General features: G+C 34.2%; 1 protein-coding gene across 1 annotated transcript in view; it reads right to left on the reverse strand.

Moving 5' to 3' along the window:
• Nucleotides 1-23146, reverse strand: part of St8sia4 (ST8 alpha-N-acetyl-neuraminide alpha-2,8-sialyltransferase 4) — a 94092-nt gene extending 70946 nt beyond the window's left edge. The window contains 4 exon segments of the mRNA XM_047556582.1: nucleotides 8869-9126; nucleotides 16783-16914; nucleotides 22745-23031; nucleotides 23033-23146. Coding sequence (XP_047412538.1) covers nucleotides 8869-9126; nucleotides 16783-16914; nucleotides 22745-23031; nucleotides 23033-23146 — 791 coding nt within the window.
• Between the last annotated feature and the right edge of the window lie 675 nt (nucleotides 23147-23821).

The raw sequence follows: 23821 nt of genomic DNA on the forward strand, positions 1-23821 counted from the left end.
TCTCTTTCTATATATTTACCTCTAATATTTCACAAATCAGACAATCAAAATATAAAATTTAGAATATATTGATTGTTAGATTTTATTAATGACACTCTTGTGTTATCATTAGTTTTGTTTATGACATTAAAAAAGGTTTTTATTTAAGATAAATTTGGCTTAGTAATGGTACTCTACAGAGTTTTTCAAAAATTGTATACAAAGTCTAAAAGTACACTCGACTATTCTAAAATACAGCTAGAGTAGAAATAACCATAAATTTTGAGCTCTGTTGAATGTTATACATTTTAAAAGTTAATCAGTTAGTAGTTGACTATTTCTATAAGTTGTGTATAGATTTGCTGTGTTCTGCTTGGTATGTAGTTGTATGTTAGTTTTGGGAACTATCTTAATACTTTAAAATTATCAAAAATATTATCTTAAGATGCATTAAATGTATCATCCAAAGATTAATAATCTATTTAGAGCTATCCTGGAAGAGCTAAAAGACTAGGTAAAATATTGACTTTCAGCATTCCTACTGAGTAGGGAATCATATTTACTTCTTTTTCCAAACATTTTATAAATCCTTCAGTATTAGTTGACGTAACAGAACTGTCCATAGACAAATATTTTAAGTTCCACATGTGTATTTTTTTTTGATTCATTGTACCCAGTGGGATACAACTTTTCATTTCTCTGGTTGTACACAAAGTAAAGTCATACCCTTTGTGTAATCATACATGTACATAGGGTAATGATGTCTGTCTCAGTCCATTACCTTTCCTTCCCCCAACCCTTCCGACCCCACATTTCCCTCTATACAATCCATCCTTCCTCCATTCTTCCCTTAACCCCATGTGTCCTTAGAGATATTTATTTCAGTGATTATTCCTGATCCCACTTATTTCCATTCTTCCTTTAAAAGGAATTTAAAGATATTCAGGGGTGCACTGCTCATGACTGACCTCTGGTTGTCACATATTAAGGTTTATTGTATGAATAACATAAGAAGCTATTAGTGCTTTTGATGAAATGACTTAGTGTTTATCTTTTAACATATTATTTTAAAATGACTATAATAATTATAAACCAATGTGTTTTAGTTCCTATAATTATAATTAATATGGAACTTGGGTAGGAGAAAAATATTATGAAATTGTTTCTGGAGATTGCCAAATTTACTAATGTTTTAAGAATTAGCAAAAGCTACCATTTTGGTCATTTACAATTTTAGCAATACACATGTTGACTTTCTTTGCCTAGGAATATCATTGTTTTGATTATTATTATTGTTATCGATGTTGGTCGACTAAATATTTGGATTTTTTCTTTAAAAAAAAGAACTATGAATCCTAAAATTCACTTCTCTATACTTAACTATATCAGAGGATAGATGTTGTTTTAAGAATAGAAGAGATTATCCCTGAGAGGAAAAAGAGAATATTGAAGATGAAATTGTGCACAACACTGACTTCTTCTGTACAGATCGTGGTCTGTGCCTACTCTCCTGATGAGGAATCTAATCTTGTAGACATAAATCATGGTTTCCTACAGTTACAATGAAGTGCAACTTAGGCATTCAAAATTTCCATCAATTTTTGAAGAAATGGGTCTGAGAATAATACAAAAATAATATTTCCTCTCATGATTCCATTTCCTCTTTTTCTCAAGCAGGTGGGAGATTATATATAACTGATACATCAATGCTAGACTAAGTCAAAATTTTGTTTCTATAGAGTCATACCACAAAATCATTGACTTCATAAAAACTTTATCATCCTTTATGAAACTGCCCTTATCTGAGGAGATTTCAGGTCAAGAAAAAAGATATATTCAACTTTAGTCATTGATTTTCTATTATCTGAGTTTCCTTAGATGCATCAGGTTATTTTCTTACTAAGGAAGCATATACAGATATTTTGAGGTTTGCACATATTAAAAATAATTGATCACAGTGTCCTTAATACTGCTGTGTAAAACATAATTTTGAAAATTTTTACTAAGAAATAAAAATTTCTTCTATTCTTTATTACTTAGTTCAACTGTACTTGAGATTTAAATTTTGGAAATCAGTTAAATAGTCATTATGAAATCAAAATTAGATTTTAATTGATTTTCCTATCTTCATGATATGCTTCATTGTTTTTACTTTAAGCATCAAGTAATGATATGATAAGGACTACTTTTTGTTTAATATCCCACTGAAGCAATAATTTAACATAATTAATTAATGATATAAACAGTCACTGAGAGAGTGCCTTTTATATGAAAGGAAATACATTTCCATGTGCTGTCTGTACTTCTGGAAAAACATCTGAGCTCTTTTCACAGGCTTATCTTAAAATAATTTGTGCAGGATGTTAAAAATAGTTTTCAAAACTACACTTAAAAAGACTATAGTGCCATTGTTATACTCCATGTCCTCTCTCCCAATAGAAAAAAAAAATGTCTGGAGCAAAAAATTCCCATTCACAGACAATAACATATTCTGGTACACAGGTAAAAAAGATTACATTGTATTTCTTTAAATCTCTTCCTCCCCCCAAAAAAAGTCAAGCTAAAAATCTAATATTGAATGAAGATTTTATCCAAAAATAGTGCTTTACTTATAAAGTTAGAGGTTAGCTTGAACATAGTATCTGGATGAATCTGATCCTAGACATGTCACTGTGAGCAGACCCAATATAACTTAAATCTCCTTGAACAAAAATGTTGTCTAATAGGAAAAGTGGGAAACAAGTAAACCAACTGGAAACACAGGCTATCCTTGCATACAATGAACAATCCAACTCTATGTATTGCCAATCACACACACAAACAATACACCTCCAAAAAGTTAAGATATCTGAAATATTATAAATGTTATTATTAAAAGCATGTGATAATTTTAATGTGTTCAATGTGGATAAGAAACTTTTAAAAGCAAGAATCACAGTTTGATTAAATTTTTAAGCAAATACCTTCTGGAATGTCTAGGGTCTAGGAGACACATGCCATAATAACACATAAAGACAAAACCATGAAAGTCCACGTGCATTTAGGGAAGGAAAAACTATGGGCACACAAACGATGAGCCAGAATGTAATGGGAAGGGCAAGAAATGTTAGGAGGGATGGGAGACTGGCGTGATGATATATTATTGAAAACCCTGTGGCCATAATCAAGCAATTTATTTGTTGATAAAAAAGTTGTTAAAGAAGATTCGATTTTATTTTTTCAAATGTTAGCAAACCCTCAGATCATTAAAATGTAGCACAACTATGAAAATAGAAAATAATCATACTAGGGGAAAGGGTAATAACAGAGAAATAATCAAAATTCTATATGTTGAACACATATACACGTGTCTGGAGAACAATCTATTATTAAAATACTGCTAACTGGATCTTTCGTCTCTGCTTGCATGCTCGTATTTAAATGACTCATGGTCTTGCTTCCCACTTTTCAATTACGAATTAGTATTTCTGGGATGAAACCAACTTAATTTTTCTCTTGGAGAAAATGTGGATAACATTAGATTCTATTTTAGTCTTTCTTCCCTATTATGGCTGACATAATTCAGATATTCATATGTCTGTTAATGAACCTTTCAAAAGGATCTAACTAACAGCTAGTTTAGGCGGTGGGAGAATTTGGCTTGTCATTAAGATTGCCAGACACAGCAGCAAATTTTCTGGTTCACTGGTTTGAAGGATGTTACATTCTCAGGAGTGTTCTAATTAATAAAATGAAAGAAATGGTGTCACATTCTCTTTGGCAAGAAGTGACAGTCTTTATTCAGAGGTGACAAAGTTTTGACTGACATGCATTACTTATCTCAATTTTTTCCTCGTGTAGAATGATGACTCTTAAGTACAAGTTAAACTTTGCCACAAACCACTTATTGATAAACAAGAGTTGGAACTTTGCTTATTGCATCATTCAGTGGAAAAAAGAAGAGATTTTTCAGTATATGAGTATTGAGAAAAGCATCCATATATGTCCACTTTTGACTACTATAGAATATAACAAATAATCATACAAATCCAAAATAAAGATGATAAAATGAAACCCAAAGGAATGAATTCCCCAACTAGCAATTAAAAACAAGGATGGCGTTTCTGCAGAGATCCTTTCAACAAACAGACATTTCTAAAATATTTTCAAGAAAATAAGATTTTTTTTTTTTGTGGAAAAATCAGGACCAACTTGTAGTCCCAAAAGCAGTTTGGAGATTACTCAGAAAACTAGGAATGTAACCACTGTTTGACCCAGCTATACCACTCCTCAGTATGTATCCAAAGGCTTTTAAATCAGCATACTACAGTGATGCAGCCACATCAATGTTCGTAGCAGCACAATTCACAACAGCTGAGCTACAGAGCCGACCTAGGTGCTTTTTAACAAATGAATGAATACAGAAAATGTGAGATATATATATATATATATATATATATCTCACATTTATATATATATATTTATATATATATATTTATATATATATTTATATATATATTTATATATTTATATATTTATATATTTATATATATATATTTATATATATATTTATATATATATATATATATCTCACATATATATAATATACTCCCTTGTGTGTGTGTATATATAAACACAATGTAGTATTATTCAATTATTACAAAATGATTTCATGACATTATCCAGTAAATGGATGGACCTGGAGACTATCATGCTAAGTGAAGTAAGTCAATCCCTAAAAACAAAAGTCAATGTTTTCACTGACATGTGGAAGCTAGCCCACAATAAGTGGGAGGAGGGAAAGAATAGAAGTTCTGTAGTTTAACAAAGGGGAATGAAGTGAAGAGAGGAAGGAATAGGAAAGACAGTGGAACGAATCTGACATTATTTTCCTACATACCCATATGAGTACACCACAGTGAATCTCACCATTGTGTACACCCGCAAGAATGGGGCCCTAATTAGAATAAGATATATCTCATGCTTGTATAATTATATCAAAATGGATTCTACTTTCATAAATAACTAAAAGAACCAGTAAAAAAATAAAAATCAGTAAAACCTGGACTACATATTCTTAGTGCACACTTTATTCTAGAAAATCTCAAATTCTATTTTTTTGGAGAATGGTGAAAAATTAAAAAAAAGAAAGAAGAAAGAAATGGTACTTTTCTGGGTACTGAATATAAAATGAAGCAATGCAAATAATGTTTTTCTCTTATATTCTAATTTAAGAGACAAACAATGAAGTGATAACTGTGTAATGAATAAGTCGCCAAGGTCAAAGGGAAAGTCACAAATGGTGACGGTGGCAGACTCTTTCATATAGTGTAGGCAAGGAAAACTCTGGTTTCCAAATGAGGAAGCAAGTATGCCACTAGGATGATCAGTTAAGGGACTACTGCAAAGTTCTAAGCAAGAGATGTGTTAGGGTGGCAGCAGTAGAATTCATGAGGAATAATTAAATCCAGGATATATTTTGAAAGTAACATCTGTAGAATTGGCTAACATATCAGCAAAATGACACTAAACAGAGAAATGGATCAAGGCTATTTTAATGATAATTATTATTTCTCCCATGCACATTTAACATTAAATAACTAAAGATATGTGCGTAGGATATGTAGGTGTGTATGTGAATATGAAACCATGAAAGATATCCAGATATGTTCACTAAATTTCTACATTATAAAGAGTTAAGTGCTACCCCAAAATATGCCTTTGTATACTTGGCTTCTTACTATGATCTAAAATTTCTAGTCTCCTATGAAGCTAAGACTTATTTAGCAAAGTCATTAACAATGGAGGGTAGGTTCTACTACAGTGTATATTTGCAAAGGTACACATGAAAATATACAATGATATTCCAAAGCCATAAGTATATATTAAAACTCCATTAAACCTACTGGTTTATTTATAAACTGTGGTTTACATAACTCTTTAATTACAAATTATGGAAATAAGTCTACTACAAATTGAGATTATAGTATTTCTTGTGACATATATTCATATATAATAATTATCATTGTAGTCCATCTTAGGCCTTTTTTCTCTTGGAAGAGAAATCTCTTTGCCTCCAACAAGAGAAAACACTAAGTGATCAACTATTTCAACATTATTCTTGAAGTTTTCAAAGTGTTTTTGCATACTACTTTCTTTTTGATAGTTATTCAAGCAAAGCTTTTTACCTTTAAAAGTTTGTTGTATAAGTAATACACTCATGAAGTCTGAAAGAAGGCAAAGCATATATTTTTCATACAAAGACTGATGTTGAAATGTCACTATGAATTCAATGATGTTATCACAAAGGAAGTGGTAAAGATATTCTTCACACTGTCCTTCTAATGCATCTGTCCTATGTTGAAGGAGACCAGTGAACCAAGCATCAACAACATACCCTCAGATCCACCCTCTAGTTAGCAGATTAAGGACACAGAGTATAGACTTAAAACAGATAGATTAGTGTAGTGGATATTACTGGAGTTGGATTGCTGTAGGAATAATCAAAGAGTATCTCACAATCAGAGTGGAGTTTATTAATTTAAAGCAGAATATAGACTTTTTTTAATCCTAGAGAGAAGACACAAAATTAGGTGACTAAATAATTAAAGGAATAACACACACATTTGTGTGTGTGTGCGTGTGTTAACCCAGTGCCTAGAACCTCACTATTTTACTGGAGGAATCACAGAGTAGCTTAGTAGTGATCTAAATCCCTGGTTGTCCATAGTAGAAGACAGTGCTACCAGGTGGCCTTCTGTTCCTGCTTGGTCAGCAAAAAGGAAATAGTCCTTAGTTTTAGAATAAAAGAGGTGGCCAGTATGATTCAGGGAATCAGAATTTTATTTACAGGTAAATGAAGGTCCAGGAGTCTGGAAACCTACTTGACCAAAGCCCACTACAGGAGAGTGAGATGCAGTGCAGAATGTATAGCTTCTAGGAAACAGATGCAGGAAAAACGAAAATGTGAGTCTGTCTTATGAGGACAGTTACTAGTAATTCTTAGGACATTCTAAAAAGAATGTGGGAATCCACTCACTAGATATAACGCAATGCAAAACAGATAATTCTGGAAATTTTGAATTGGAATAATTCAAAGGACCCAGTCAGTAGAAACTGGAGTAACACAGCCAGAGCAGAAAATAATATTAATGAACTGTCACTAGACTGAGGATAATTGCCATCGGGCCCTTCTTATTATCCATAGATCAGAGGAGTCTTCATTCCAGTCAGAGGTAGGGCTGAATCTAAAAGCTTAGGACCCAATGTCAAAGCTTAGAGAAACACAGGAGCAAGAAATGAACAACATTTGGAGCATTTTCATCCAGTAATAATCACATTGTAAAATTTCATTCTTTATTTTGCAACAGTTTCTGATATACCTAAAAATTTTACTTCTTTATTTTAACTGACCTCATATTTTGTTCACTTCAGAAATCTAGAAGTCTCACATTTTCTTCACCTACCACACAGACACCTAAGTTTGAAACTATTTTCTTCCACTTACATTTTCATTTCCTAGTCTAATATTTTTCCTTTCTTTTGTATACAATTTTCTTTGCATATCTACATGTTGATAGGGTTCTCTTAGTCTAATCAATTTAATAGTTCATACGTTTAATGATCCAGCTCAGTACAAATCAATATCCGACCATGCAATCAACAGAGAAGCAAGACAATAAAATAAAATGTTCACAGCTATGTTTGTTATTATAAATTGTGCTCACCTGACAATGCTCAATGGAATTGTTTCATGACTACTATTGTTTTTTTTAAAAAGTAATAGCCTATTTATGATCAATGCATCTGTAATTAATTACTATATTTTTTAATTATATATAGATTTTCAAGAGCTACATTTTCACAGCATATTTTCAAAGGGCTTCAAGTATTTGTATACATGTCAACTCACCTTATTTTACTATCTATCTTTATACCACACTATTGCATATTTAAATATATATATATATATATATATATATATGCATGTATATATTTCAGGAATTTTTCTAAATAACTAAAACAAGTCAGAATACTATACAGATTCCAGGTTAGGTGGCACACTCCTGTAATCCCAGCGGCATGGGAGACTATGGCAGGAGGATCTAGAGTTCAAAGTCAGTCTCAGCAAAAATTAGTCACTAATCATCTCAGTGAGACCCACTTTCTAAATAAAATACAAAATAGGGTTGGGGGCGTGACTCAGACGCCCAGTGCTCCTGAGTTCAATTCCTGGTACCCTCAAGGAAACAAGTGTACAGATATAAGATTTGAAAATTAAAAACTACTAAGAGCTATGAAGTAATCATAATTACCTTTCTACTATTAAGTTTGTTTTAGTTAATAAAAAGTTAACCATAATTCATAAAATGTTTAATGAACACCAGTGAAGACCAGTCTTGCTTAATTATGTGAGAAAACTCAAAAGTTAAAATATGCTACCATGCACAAACACCACAAATAAAGATTAAGAGACAATTTGATCTGTCTACCAAATATAAACTTGCTGTTGTCTATATTCCTAAAATCTAAGTAAAAAAGTAAAAACAGCTTGCATCTATGTCATCACTGCAGAATAATAGTCATAATCTTTATACAATAAATGAAGTTATACAAAGCTAATGAATATAAAGATGAGAGATTAAGAAACCATTGTTGTGTAAGTTTTAAATTTAATAAAGTGGTTACTTTCCCTCTATTTCCCCAAGATGATGTGAATCATCGCTGCAGTGAGATCACCTTTTCTTTCAACAATGCAGTCATTTTAATATTCTATCCAAGGTAAATGTAGGTTTGGATATAATAAACAAAAAAAGGATACTGTAGATAAATGTTTGGGTTCTCAATACTTAATATTAAATTCAAACTTTTCATCAGTTTTCTATTCTTAAATAAAATGAGGAAGCTCACCTTATTACAAAATCATGACTGTCAATCTCCTTTCCACATTCACTGTCTAGCAGAATGCCAGAATTTCCAACAACTGCACAAGTCTTAAACCTGCGGTTTTTCATTGGTGAAACTTCAGGTAAGAGGCTATGTAGATCATGAGAAATATTTAATGTCCGGCGCCTGTCCAGCACATAGTGTATGACATCACCAGGTTTAAAACTGCTCTTGACCACTGAGACATCTCGTTCAGCATCTAAGAAACGAAGAATGTTCTTCCTGCATGTAAAATACAAGCAAGGTTTTACATTAATGACAACATATTCAAGAACTGGTGATGTCATTGGCAAAGTAACACGTGGAATACCAACTGATAAACCACTAACCTTAAATTGTCAAGATGGTAATCAAACCAACCAATTAAGTAGGTTTCATAAAACATAAAGTACATTTCTTAAAATCCTTCACGCAGAATGGACAATGGTTTTGGAAAGATAGATAGTATACACACCTATTTGTGGAGTGAAAAAATACTCCATTCATCAATATGCTAAAAAATCAAACTATTAAGTAAAAATACAGCTGTCACTTGTTTCTGCAAAACTAGATATTCTACTAGTGTCATTCAATTTTCTTTAGTCATTTATTTTGTTTAATGTTGTTTGGTTTTGAAAAATAGAAATAAGTTGAAGTTATTTTTATTTCTATCATAGATTACACTTAAGAAGTATACCTTTCCAAAGAACACATGTGGTTATTAAAAACATTTATATTTTACAAATAGTTGATGAAGAATTAAAACTATGGCACTAAATTCATATGAAAATTTTCTTCTAAGCTCAGGAACCCAGAAAGTAAGACAGGTAAAGTAAGGGAGAAAATGAATTGACAGAGCACTGGATTATATATGGCAGAGATAGCTTATTTTTTTTAGTGACTTTTCCTCCCATCTGTTTTTTAGTATTTGAACCTTCAAAGTTTAACATGTCACTGGATGGTCACCTAAAACATTTACAAGTTTTTAAATTCATGTATAGCTTGGTTTGGTCATAGTTAAGTTTCCCGAAGCAGGTTATGAGTGAATCCTGGGCATGATCACATGAAAGAGAAGTAAACTTCCCATCCAATTTGGTCACTGTATGTTGAGGTCTCTGTTTTATAAAAGTTTAGCCTATCCAATACCTAATCAATAAATTTGTCACAATGTGAGATGTTATATAAACCCATCTGTCATAATTTTAAAGTTGTGTTTTATATCTAATAAATGTGTTGTTCTTGGAAAACTGATTAAAAGGAGTCTATATGTTATACTGGTTTCTCCTTTTAGAAAAGCATTAAAAGAAGTGAATCAGGCATTAAATAGCTAACCTGGAACCTGAGATGAAAGGGAATATATCTGGGTCTTTATTCTGAAATGTATGAGAATCTGGTAATTTGGACCTCCCAAACGTTTCTGTACTCCATTTAGTGAGAGATGTGACTATAAATTGTAGACTTCTCAGCAACACAACAGATATTGCCTTTCCATGTAAGACTATAAACTCAAAAGGCATGAGGTAGGTATAATTAAATTGAGGGAAAGGAAAGATAGGTCAGAAGAATTAGAGGAAAGTAAAATATTGAGAACTATGCTCAGAAGATATTTGGAGTTATTTATATCAGAAACTAACTAAAAGAAACTAGTCCAGGATCCTAGTAAATTTTTGAGAAATTCTACTGTCAAAATAAGATTATGAACCTGGTGTTCAATAATCTGGCATTATTTGATCCATGGACTACCAAGCATATTCCAACAAGAAGTTCTCAGAAAACTCCACTCCTAGTTTGCATATTGGAGATTATTACAAACTTACATTTTCAAAGTGATTTTTTAAAAAAGTTAACAACTAGCACCTAGCACCAAAAGTGACAAAAAAAAAAAAACTTTTGTATATACTTATTAACTACAATTTATTTGTCTTTTTGGAAAAAATAAATAAATACTTTAACAAGTGCATTTCAACAAAAATTTCTCATTTCCTGTGAAAACGACAAGGCTGGCTCTAAAATAAAGACTGCACGGATGTGGTCAAATCATCTAACTAGATGATGCTATCATTTTCCTCTGCACATAATTTGAATAGGTTGCTGTAGATGTATTTAAAGATATAGTCGCACAAGTACTGGCATGTTTGCAAACTTGAGTTGAGTACATTAGAAGCCCACACATGAAATTCTGTATCACAGAAATCCAAAAGGGAAAACTCCTTTTATACCATGAAAAAAGTTGACACATGCATGTCAAATAGTAGTAAGAGGGACTTTCCAATAATGGTACCTTTTCTGTTTAACAGAAAATTGGCAGAAAAAACACTTTACACATCTTCTAAATTCTTAAGTATAATTAAATGTCTTTGTTTTATTCACTTTTAGAAAAAATTATACAAAAAGCAGACTATAAGAGTTGAGCAAATTTAAAATGTTCTTTTATCTCACAATTGGAAGAAAAGAGTGCTTAATAATGTAAATAATTATTAAGTGCAAGTGATAATATATTGTGTATTCTTCCAATGTTATTTTACAGATCAGCACTGTTTTTTTTTTTCTTAATGATAGCAGAATAAATAGTAGAAGTGTTTTTCAAAGCAATAAAAACCAAATTCATATAGATTAATCAAAGAATAAACATGTAGAAGTTACTTAGACAAAATTTAAAACAATTTTTGGTGTAGAACTTACCTCTTTAAACCAAACAAAAAAGAAAAAGAAGAGACCTTGAGTGACTGAAGTATGTTCTTTTCTTATAATGAACTACACTGAACCACACTTTTAATTTCTATTTTAGGGCTTTAATCTATGCATAGAAAATTATCTGACATAGATTCCTGATATAACTGTTTGAAAGACTAAAATAATCACTGTGAGTGAGTAATATTATGACTGAAGTGCTTAATACTCTTCAGAAACAGGAGAGGTTAGTTTATTTCTTCCCCGTAGCAGGCTGAAGGCATTTTTTTAGATTATAGATGTAATGGACCATAAAAAGCTCTGTGGATTTGCTAAGTCTAGTTATTATCTAGACTATAAATAAGTGAGGGGGAAAAAAAAGCAAAAACAATAAATAAATAAATAAATAAAACTAGTACTTACATATAATTAGCCTAATGTCATTGGAAGTATTAAAAAATCTTGTATTTAAGGTAAAACTGAAGCAACACTGTAAGTATTACCAAGGAGACATATATGCTTTTGTTCAGGCATAATTGGTATGAGTTTAACAGCAGGGTAAACAAAATTAATTCAGAGAAAAGAAAGAAAACTCAACTGAAAATCTGAACACTAGAGAAACATGAATCAACAAAAGCAAACGTTTAATAGGCTGTACCAGTACAAATTTTCCTAATATGTGGTCAAGTTACCACCAGGTATTCAAAGCATGGGTTGTGCTTTTGTGGGTAACTTCAATGAACAACAGAAGATTCCTCTTAGGTCTTCAGTTGTCTTTTGGTGATCCTAATGCAACTTTCGAAACCTCTTTAGATAAGTAAACATCTAGATTCAGCAACTGTTTTAATATTAAAGCTAACTGAAAGACTCTGAAACCATGTTTCACTTTCAGTGGGCCTAAAAATCTTAGTCATAAAAACTATTGTTAGGCAATGTTGGCTTAAACTGAAAGGTTGGTTTAGACTGTTAAACTGACAGGCATAGATTCTATACTGAAACTTTTCAACTGAAATTTCAACTAGAACTTCCCTTTCAACATCACCCATCACTGAAATAGCAGCTGCAGAGTTCTGGAGAATTAATTTACCAAACCTTGTTTTCACTTGTGAAATGTTAAATATAGCTAACCTATCACCAGATGCCACTCGTTCTTCTCTGTAGGTTTCTTGTCAACAACTATGTGTGCCATAGCATTTAAAATTCAGAATAAACAGCATTAACTCCATCATAAAGCGTTTTGTGATCAACCTTTCAGATGGAACACATTGCAAGTTGAAAAGCAAATTAGGTTATGATATATATATCAGGAATCAGTTTTTGAAAACTCTAGCCAATGACTCCATGGAACTCCACCCCCTTCCAAAAAAAAAAAAATCTCTGAATGAATTCAATTGGTAATGAAACAGTTCAGTAAAAGAAAAAAAAAATCTTAATAAATGCTAATGGTTTATTATGCCTACAAAAAAAATAGAACACACAATTTTTTTGTCTCAAAGCATTATTTCTGCAAGAAAATTTTTCTCATAGCTCTAAAAGAACTTTCTGTAGATAATTTAACACTTTTGAACTTGTCTAGTTGCTTTAGGAAAGATATTCCAGCATCAAAAGAAATATTCTAAACAATCACAAATAAATAAAATGCAAAATTGTCACCAAAGCCTTAAAGAAAAGTATTTTCATTTCATTTATACCTTGGGTACTTTTTGACACTTGACCCAGAATTTGATAATATTGAATAAATAATATTGTATTATATCAGCACAAAACAATGCCATGATGTTGTTCATAAAGATACATTCTAATTGTTCACATTTTTAGTATTAAAACGTAACCTTCCAAGCAATTTGCTTTATAACAAGACTGGTTCAATAGTCAGACAAGATAGCATTTGACTCATTCCTCAAGAGAACTAGGGAGAAGATGGTGTAATTTTTTTTCTAAAGCAAATCTATACATGCACTAGCAAATTTTTTTGACAGATAAACAAATATAAATTTGTGATCATGCTTAGTTAACCCACGTCTTATCTGTTTAGAAAATTTCATATGTATTATACTAAGAATTTAAAATATTTTCCTGACTAGTTATAGAACTAAGCTCCACCCATAAGTAACTAAACTCATACATTTCTACATATCTATATTTGGCATTTGTATTTCTTTATGATTTATTTGATATATAAAAATGAGAAAAATATAGAAAAAATGTCAAGTCAGAAGTACTGGACATAATCATATAAATAATCTCAGTGCAATGTTCACAGATGCATGTAAAACATCTAATGCAACTTAAACATGTCATTTCTTATGATAAAACAATAAAGATCAAATTATTAAAAATCAAACCAAGCTTTTAAGCCAATGTAATTATCTTAATCATTAAATTAGCTGCAAAATGTATTAACTCCTTAAATCCTGATAGCTCTTCAAAGTACAAAGAACTAATGGGTGACCATTTCTCTTAGACAACTCCCTACAGGAACAGTTGTTTCCTGAATATCTATAAATGAATACTTGATGTGGTTATGAAAGTGGCAGAGGGTACATAGGGATGAAATAATTAATAGTAAAAAAGAAAATTATGACTGAAAAATTTATCTTCAGTAACTATTGCACATTTTAATATAAATTAATAAATTATTAGATATGTTATAAGAACATTATAAATTTAATAAGATATTTAAAAATAGATTTTTAAGCATGGTTCAATCATGTAAGATGAAGAACAATTAGTTGTAATGCCTTAATCAAACATTTCAAAGTAGAATTTTGAAAACCTTGCACTAAGTAGACATCCACTCACAGACACAAACTGTTATGGTTCTCCTTAACTAATAGAGAGGTGAGGGAGAAACAAAGAATTATAATCTTCCAAAATACTTAATGATTACTTAATAGTTGAATTATATTTGCAAAAGCTAAGCCAATAATCAGACATTTTCATATTCTAAAATTTTTATTATAGGTGTCAACCTGATTAATATTCACTTGTCATTGCTGCTAGAGGCAATTATAATTTTTATGAACTGTTTGCACACTGTACCATAATGGTTTTACAAATTATTCTTTCCTTGCTAGGAAGCAACAATTTTGTATGTATTATTTAATATTGGTTCACTGTTTTATTGTTTACTTCTTTATCTGTTAAGGAGAAATGTATAAAAATATCTAGTACTACTATTTAATTCATATTATTAGCTGTTACAATTGAAAATAACTTACCCTCAAAAATATAAATGTAAAGCTTATTAACTTGTAAAATTGCAATAAGTGTATATCTTAGGACAATTTATGTTTAACACCTTTTCCTTGAATATCTTAGTAAGAGCAAAATACATCTATAGTGTCATAAACATCTATATGATTCATTTTTTGTAGACATTAGGAAGATACAGCTAAATATACTAATTAAACTGGTGTCAACACTTTAATTCACTTGGTAGATTCTAATTTACCCAGCATTACTTAGCTTAGCTAGATATGTTAGTTAAACTATCACTGTTTTCCTTTACCTGATCTGTGAAAAGTCCAAACTAACTTTTTTCTTGCTAAACCATTCAATGAAAGTTCTCTTTTCAGATATGCTTACTGATCAATCAAAAGTTTTCCTTTATAATTAACCATATTTCTGTGTTTCCATTGCACTCCCAAGAAATATGAATATTTATACTAAATTATATCTGGGCATATGATCCTATATTACTCCATTCCTCATAATTTTCTCACTTCTTGCAGTGTCTAAATTCAAATGTGGAGCTGGAGATCAGAAGCAGAGAGGAAAATAGTATGTAAATATCATGAGAGAACAGAGCCCAGGACACCAAACTGGAGACATCATGTTCCTCATGGTTTCAACAAAACAGCTCTTAGGAAGAATATAGGCCCATAGGAATCTCCTGAACTGCAATATTGGCTTGAAAATATTCTCTCTATACAGATGAAATAAATTTTGCTTGAAGGTCCTATTCTACCCAGGGGACAGCAGTTTATAAAGTTATCAGTCTCTATACATCTCCTCATTTTTTGTTAGACCCAGAAAATCTAGAAAACTCCCACTAAACTAAAAACAACTAAACATATATTATTGGATACTACCGTGAATTGATTCCTGTTTCCTTTCCAGTCACTTCAAAACCTTTAAAACAAAGAAGCCTAACCTCTCTTGCATTTCCTTGCCATCATTTTTTAAATTTCCAGACATTCTTTCAAGTAAATTTCAACTTACAGTGAGTGCTTTTGCTGAAATGCATTCTATGTCTGGCTATACATACTCTAAAGATGCTTGCAATATACTCTTCCTTCATATTGTTTATGGTCTACCTTGTAGGTAGTTATGAACCAAGAAGCGAGTAGACAAAAACCTAAGCAGATAGATCAGCTCCTTTTCTCTTAATGAATAAGCCACACTTTAAAAACTTTTGTATTAACATTTAGTCATTGTGTAATAAACATGTGATACTAGAAAAATTTAATGGTTTTACTATGTAAAGGATGTATTCTGTTGAACTTTTAGAGTTATGTAAAGGATGTAGTCTGTTGAACTTTTAGAGTCATGATTTATTTAAATGCTCTAATTCAGACATCATCTAACAGAAATGAAATGAAAAGATAAAGAGAAGTAATCTCCATAATCAGGAGATTTCTTACTAGTAATAGGATTACAATAAAAGAAAATAATTTAATGGATATATGTAGGCACTGAGATTTTTGCAAGTCTGTTTTAGCTAAAAAGCTATGTGTTACAAAGAATAAAAAGAAGAAAGTTTATTCTCTGGTTTTTATTCATTATATTCTCACGCAGATGTAACCATTTAAAAGATTAAGTCAAATCTATTTTTAATGATCACCAAAATAGGAGTTGGGTAGTCTCTATTTTTATCTGAATGAGAAAACACAGGATCAGAAAGAAGTCTCAACAGAGAAGACAGTATTGTCAAAATATATATCCCTCCTGAGAAATTAAGTATATTAAGTACAAGTACCTTATTGAATATTTTGTTAAATTACTATAAAGATATATATATTCAAAACTCACACATTCATCTTTAAATTTTTTACTATTTCATTTTATGGTTTCATGTTCTTCAATGAGCAGCATTACATACAGCTGTTTCACTCTTGTTAAAGTATACATACACTATAAATCAAATGTTTAATATTAGTTTGCAAACCCAATCTACTTGAGAACAACATGATGTGAAATGTATTGTGCCTTATTAAAGGAGCTCACCTTATCTCCAGGACCAAAGAGGAATTGATTTTCCAACCTTCTACAGAGTGCTGGAAGATTGTCGTTCCAGCCTTTCGAATGATTTTATCAGAACTATTCACAAGTGATCGGCTCAAACACAATTCGCCATCTCTGAAACAAAATAAAAATGACAGTTTTGTGAAAGTTAGAATTTTGTCTAAGCTGTACATACATAATTCGATTAATTATACTGATGAAAAATTAGAAACAATTTATTTCTGCAATTTAGAAGGAATATATAAGCGTGATGAAAGACGTTACAAGAATGAGGAATAAGTGTTCCTCTGTATAAGAAAATACTTTATAAGGCATTATGAAAATGCTAATTTTAAAAATGGGTTTCAAAACATTTCTCAACAATGAGATACTTTCCTGAGATTAGGTAGTGGTTGAAAGACAGGGACCCTAGTGGAAGAAACTCATTCAGTAGCCATTATTTCAGGTAATCTCTGCTCTATCAAAAAAAAAAAAAAAAAAAATCAACTATCCCCTTTCAAACAATATTGTCAGCTAGTAGACCATGGAGCATGGTGTGTTGGGATTCTGGAGATGATGACGATGATGCTGAGAGACAGTTCTGTTATCAATTATGTCATGTAGACAGAGCTAAACAACTTGTTTTTCAATATGCTGTTTTCTCGGCCCTTTATAGATGTAACTTAGATGTAAAGAAAAAGCCACTTGAAAAAAAGTGGCACATAAAAAAAAAAAGACATAGCCAACTCAGTATGTAAATTTATTTCTTTACATGTCACTTTCTGAAATTTAGAATCTCAAAAGCGTGGCGAAAAATAACATGACTATTCGTTCAATCACAAAGTCTAAATTTGTGTTTATTATGTAGGCAATCCTCTCCTGCTATCAATGGAAAGAAACATTGCTTGTGTAACAGCTGTTGGATGAATTCCATAATTGAATGCTGATAGTTTGGTATTTTGGTTTGCATTCTTTTTTAAACATGTAGTTTAAATTTGAACCATCTCAAAGCATCATATGAAGCCACTCCCTGTGAAATTTGGAATTCTATAAAAATTAATATTTAAACTCTCCTACTGATGAAAATGATTCATTTTGCATGTCTGTACATGGCTAATAATATTCATTTTACAGAGGTCATTTAGGATGGAAGGAAACAAGAGTGTGTTCTTCACTACTCAGTGGTCCAGAAGTCAGTCTTCATATTACATGTTTAATGATAATAATTCTATGTGAATAATAATGTGAATATGCATAGAAGTTAACCTTCACATCTTTGGAGATGTGTCAAGAGTATAGGCATAAATTATCATTATATCTGTGGAAGAGGGATCTTTCCAATTTCCACCTCATTAATAACTAGCCTATCAATATCATCTTTCTTACCACATTATGCTATGATTATAATTATTTCTGCTACCAATATATTTTCATAGAAGCACTTTTTTCATGGTTGCACTTTTTTATATCTCTTGGACATTGTTACATTGACATGTGGATACATTTTTATCTTTAACGTGATTGCTATGAGGTACTTGCTTGCATGGAGCCTTTTCAGAACTGCTAAGATTTCAGGAGCAATTTTAAAAGTTTAGATTAGTTTTATATGAATAAAGTGCTACTGTCCTACTCTGCCATTTGAATTGTTTGTATTGAACTGATGATAGGACAAACACCAGACTTTTATGACTAGGAAAGAAATTTGAATGGAAATATCTACAAGTAGTGACACTTTTCCTTTTAGCCAATGGAATTCATGTGTGAGATGGCCAATCTTAGTGCAGTCTGTGACTCTAGGGCAAATTTTTTGTGTATAAAGTTCAGTAGGTCCCAAGAGACTTTTCACATGTGACCTTGGTAGCATTCTGTCTTAGAAAAGACTTCCTTCCTGTGAATGTAAGGCATGAAGGATGTCACCACCCCCTGCTTATTTCTCATACCAGATTGGACATGACTTTTGAACAGCTGCACCACAAACATGTTTTGCATAGGGCTATTTACCAAAATATTCAATATGTTCTTTTAAAGGCAAAAGAACAGAACACATCAAATAAATCACTCATAAAGTAATATATTACACATTATTTTTGCTTATAACTGAGAAAAATCCAGGAAGATAGTCATCTCTGAGATGAAACTAATCATCACATTTGTAACCTAGTATCTACAAATATTTTTTCCCTTTGATATGAGTTTCCAGTCTTCACCACAATTTATCCTTTTTAGTTCATAACAAATATGATTAAATTCTTCTCTGGAAACCTGATCCCCAACACCCTACATTCAACCCTGATGGAACTTCCCATAATTCGGTTTTGAAATGAATATTTTCCCTTAGGTCTAGGTTAAACTTCCTCCCTAATTTAAAGTTTTAAAAGTCATTAAAAAAACAAAAAAAGAACTTGCATCAAACTAAGACTGAACACAAACAGCAGGCAATTTTGTGTTTTATTACCTAAGTGCCAAACAACTAAAAATAAAGATGAGATGTTCTACCTTAACTTATTGCTTATGGGTTTTGGCAGAATTGCAAATATAAGATGTGAAGTAAGTGCAAATTCTGGAATTCCTGATTTACAAGAGTATATTATCCCCGAGAATAAATTGGAACTAACTTGGCTGACAATAGTAATAATCTGAATATGAATACTTGTCTTCATCATCGATTTTATTGCCAATTTCAGAATACTTTTAATCATTTGGTAATGGGACCTAAAATAATTAGTCAATTAAAAAGGAAATTTACAGATAAGAAATGTAAGTTAAAGTGTCATTTATGGTCAACCAGGAAAATAGTGTGTAGCAAGTTTTAAGTAATAACAATCAAAACAAACATCTGTATCCCATTAAAGTTTGTTGCCCTTTTTGTCTCATTAAATGAGTACATCATGTATTTTATCTGTGGAATTCTTATAACCCCAGAAACACTCGGGTAGTTAAATTAGGTAAACTGTTAGTGCCATTAAGGTGGGCGTAAAAAGCCTGTCAAGAATAGAACACTAATATCCCCAATGACCTTTGACTTAAACTTTATTAATTAAGATAATAATCAAATAAGAAGTTCTTTGGAAGGAAATAGTTGAGGTATTCAATAATAATCACTTGACCTACTATAGAATAATTCTTTATTAAAAACATGCAGCTAGTGTTCCTCTAAATATATAAAAACGTGAATGTTTAATCGAAAAGTGTTCTGGTGTTCTTTTTCTCTCTGCAGAGAATGACTGTTCAAGATAGTAAATGCTACATTAACTCTAGATGCGACTATCCATTAAAGGAAGAGAAGGGTCCAATAGATAAAGGAACTGCTTACCTATGCGGGCGGGGGGCGCGTGGTAGCTGGAAAGCTATATATGAATTTAGTGGGATATTGTAAGATTAAAGGGCTATGGGAGCCCTGTCGTTGAAACTACTGCCTACCTGCAAGGCACGCAGTGCCCCCCAAAGGCCAGAAACGGACTGTTACTTCACTTTCAAATTAAGTACTGACCTGAGCTTCTGGTACCAACAACCAGTTTAGTTTAACGCATATATATATATATCAAATCGAATAAAACCTGGCCTCTCCACGTGGCTTGAGTAGAAAGAGTCAATGTCATGATTAGATAGTCTGATGAGTCAACTCCTCTACCAGAAGCAGTCTTTGGGATTTGAAAGGAAACCACGAGTTTGAATCACAAGCTTTTCCATTGAACGTTTCATCGCGGGGAAAAGGCAATGGGGCTCGGGGACACTAACTATCCTTCTTGAATTGCTCTGGGCGACGCCAACTCCACAGTCTGGGGAAGGAACCCCAGGCGGCGCGGCAGCCAGGGCGCTTCGGGGCAGGAGTACGAGAGCGACGCCCGCAGCCAGCTTTCTGCCTCGCCCCCAAGGACTGCAATTACGGGTTTTAATTAAGGAAGACGGACTGCGTTGCCCCTGAGCACTGAAAGTGATATTTTGTTTGTTTTAAACGGAAGGAGTCTGATCCCTGCAAAAACAGATTTCCCCGGTTTTCTCGCTCATTCTCCCACCCTCGCGACTAGCTCTCTGGGAGGAGGGGACAGACCCGATGCGCACCTCTCTTCCTGTTTGGTTAATTTAAGTGCCCGCCCCACGCGTTCTCAAAGGAACTAGCAAGAAAGCTCAGCCTAGCTTGGAAAGGGTGCGCAGGAGAGCTCAGTCCAGCTAGCCCAACCGCCGCGCTGCTGCCCGCCTCCTCTTCCTCTGCGCCCTGGGCTGAGTCCACCGCCCGCGGCGTCCAGGAAAGGGCCACGGAAGAAACATCTCCCGTGTCATGTGTTATTGGGTCCTTCAGTTCCCCTAAAAGGACTCATAGTGCACTCCTCCTTCCCGCCCGCAGTTTAGGGCGGCTCGGAAAGGATGCCTCCAGAGCATCAGGAGCCCCCCTCCCCAAGTCCGCCCCTCCCACTCCTGCTCTCCAGGGTTGCGAGCCAGGGTCCCAAACCCTCAGAGTTATGGCTAGGCTTGGCCGCTTTGTCTCCACATAGACTTAGACTCAGAGCCAACCAACCTGGAAGGGAACAAAGAGCCTCGACCTTCACACTCCAGCCTTGGCCTCTTATCCGAGCCCCCACGCGCCGGATCACCTCTTTGTCTGCCTGGCAAGCGCAGGTCACCAGAGATTTCCGCCCCCCGCCACCCCCGCAGACACCAAAGTCCTTTCTGACAACTGTCATGACTGAATTTTGAAACCACCTACTCCTGTATAAACGACCTCATATGGTTCTTTTATTTAATTTTTTTCTCTCCCTAAATGAATAGACCCTGAACACATTTGTTGATGTGTAACGACCATTCAGCCCATTCCTTATTTGCGTTTCATTTTTTTCAGTCTCTTGGCGGTACTACTGTTATCCTGGTTTTTATAGAATAGCAGTACCTTCTGTAAGGATAAACCTGCGTTTTGCTCACTTAAATGCTCATTACTTAGGGAGGAGCAGGAATATTAAATGAACTGCATGAAGTTCAAGGGTATGTATATTTTAGCAGTCCTATGCAACACACACACACACACACACACACACACACACACACAAGGTCTCATTCTTCGTTTCAGTTATGTCAGAGAAAATAAAAACCAGAAGGGAATCTCTGCTAGTGTAGAGTTTCCCACAGTGGACGCCTCCGGACTTGGGAGGATTTCCGAAACAAGACTTTGAACAGAGTTGACAACCAGGTTCACATCCTCAGAAAATCGCTTCCAAGCTATGTTCGCCACACAAAGTTGCACCACCCCCTGGGTTAACTTCAAAGGCACAGAGGCCAGGAGGAGGGAGGAAGGAAGTGTGATATTTAGAGAACTTAATGGGGTGGGGAGATTCTGAACTCATCTAGACAAACTAAAAAATAACAGAAATATTGCTTGTGAAGATGAAGTACCCAGTTTTTTTCTTAAAATTCTATCCAGGAGCCTAAGCGTTTTATCGTGGTGGTACTGGATTTACCAATTCAAATTAAAATAAACAGATCTTTCCAATGTCAAAAAAGAGTTAAAAGAAAAGAAAAGACGGATTTCCTCCTTAGTGGGCTTTAAACTTCATCCTTTCAGGAAACCAGCTTTCTCGTGAATCTCCCTAGAGTGACAGGGCAGAGAAAGAAGAAAGGGCAACCGATTGGTGAATAAAGATATCTCGCTTGAGTTTTGCCTACGGATTAAAAGGACAAGGGCACAAGTTCTTTGTTGACACTTCTGCAGTGACTTCTCCTTTGGCGTGCGAGCACCCGGTACGGATAACAATTGTCACTACCGCACAGGGCAAGTTGAACTCCTACTGGGAACAGCGTAGAGAAGCACACACACCTACCTCAACAGCAGCCTTTGTTATTTAAATCACGACACCAGCCACACACAAGCTCAAAAGAACACGCACCGTATCACAACCATCACTCAATGACTATATGCACATTTCATTTATGACTTCACTTTTGGTCATATCTTGAAATGAAGCTTTGAATTTACCCGATGAGTTGCGTCTCCTGGTGCTCCTCAGTTCTTGCTATTTCTTTTGTCTTATAAAAGATCAGGAGCAGACTTATAGTGCAGATCGTCCACCTCTTCCTAATGGAGCGCATCTTGGGTGCCCGCGAAAGTCCTGGTTGCCCCAGCTCCCGCACCTTCTCTCGATATAAAGGCTCCGTTTTGGAGAATTAGACCGGGGTGGGGGGTTGTCTGAAAAATGCTAGGAGAGCTTGGAACCGGGATCCTAGGATCAGGTCGCTAAGGTCCTCTGCGACGGAGCTGCCCCTGATCCTCCAGCGCAGCCTGGAGTCCTCCCGCGCGGTTAGCGCCAGCCCTGCCCGGGTCGCTCCGCGCCGCCTCCCTGGGGCTCAGGTTTCTTTTCAGATGTGACACCTTGTGCATTGGAGGTGGCGGCCGCTTCTGCAGCTGGGTTCGGGGGCGTCACTGGCCCTTCCCTCTTGCTAGCAGGGAAATGATGAGCAAAACCAGCCAATCACTGGGCTGAGTGGGCGGAGGCTGCAGTTGCCTCGCGTTGCTGGAGGCTGCTTGGATAGTAACGTCTCGGGCTCTGTCTGCACAGTGCCTGGAGAGGAAGCTCACAGTCTGCGCGCGCGCTCTCGTGCACACACACACACACACACACACACACACACACAGAAACACAGAGTCATACACGCACTATCTCCTAGGACACCAAAGCGTCAGCTCTATGGACCGGGAAGCTAGTCTGTTGGCATTTACGTGGAGAGAGCACCTCTACTGGGAACAGATTAGGGAAGCGTCCCGCCTGAGGAATACTGTGAATAGAGCTGGGGCCGGGGGCGTGGTGGGGGGGGGGGGGCGGTTGCAAGAGGGATAGCTTCTTCCAAGCGGCTTTGCTAAACATACAAGCGCACTTGCAATACATACCCTTTGAGGTAGTGTGAAACCGAGCAGGGAAGAGGAACAAGGAGGACGCTTATTATTCCATGCACAGCACAATCCAGAAATCACAAATACAAACGAGCCAATTAGCTGATCGGTCACTCAGAATAAGTGGTGGATGATGACCCTGGCTCAAGATGTTCAAGAAACAAG

This window comes from Sciurus carolinensis, chromosome 6 (genome assembly GCF_902686445.1).
Source record: "Sciurus carolinensis chromosome 6, mSciCar1.2, whole genome shotgun sequence".
Taxonomy (NCBI): Eukaryota; Metazoa; Chordata; class Mammalia; order Rodentia; family Sciuridae; genus Sciurus; species Sciurus carolinensis.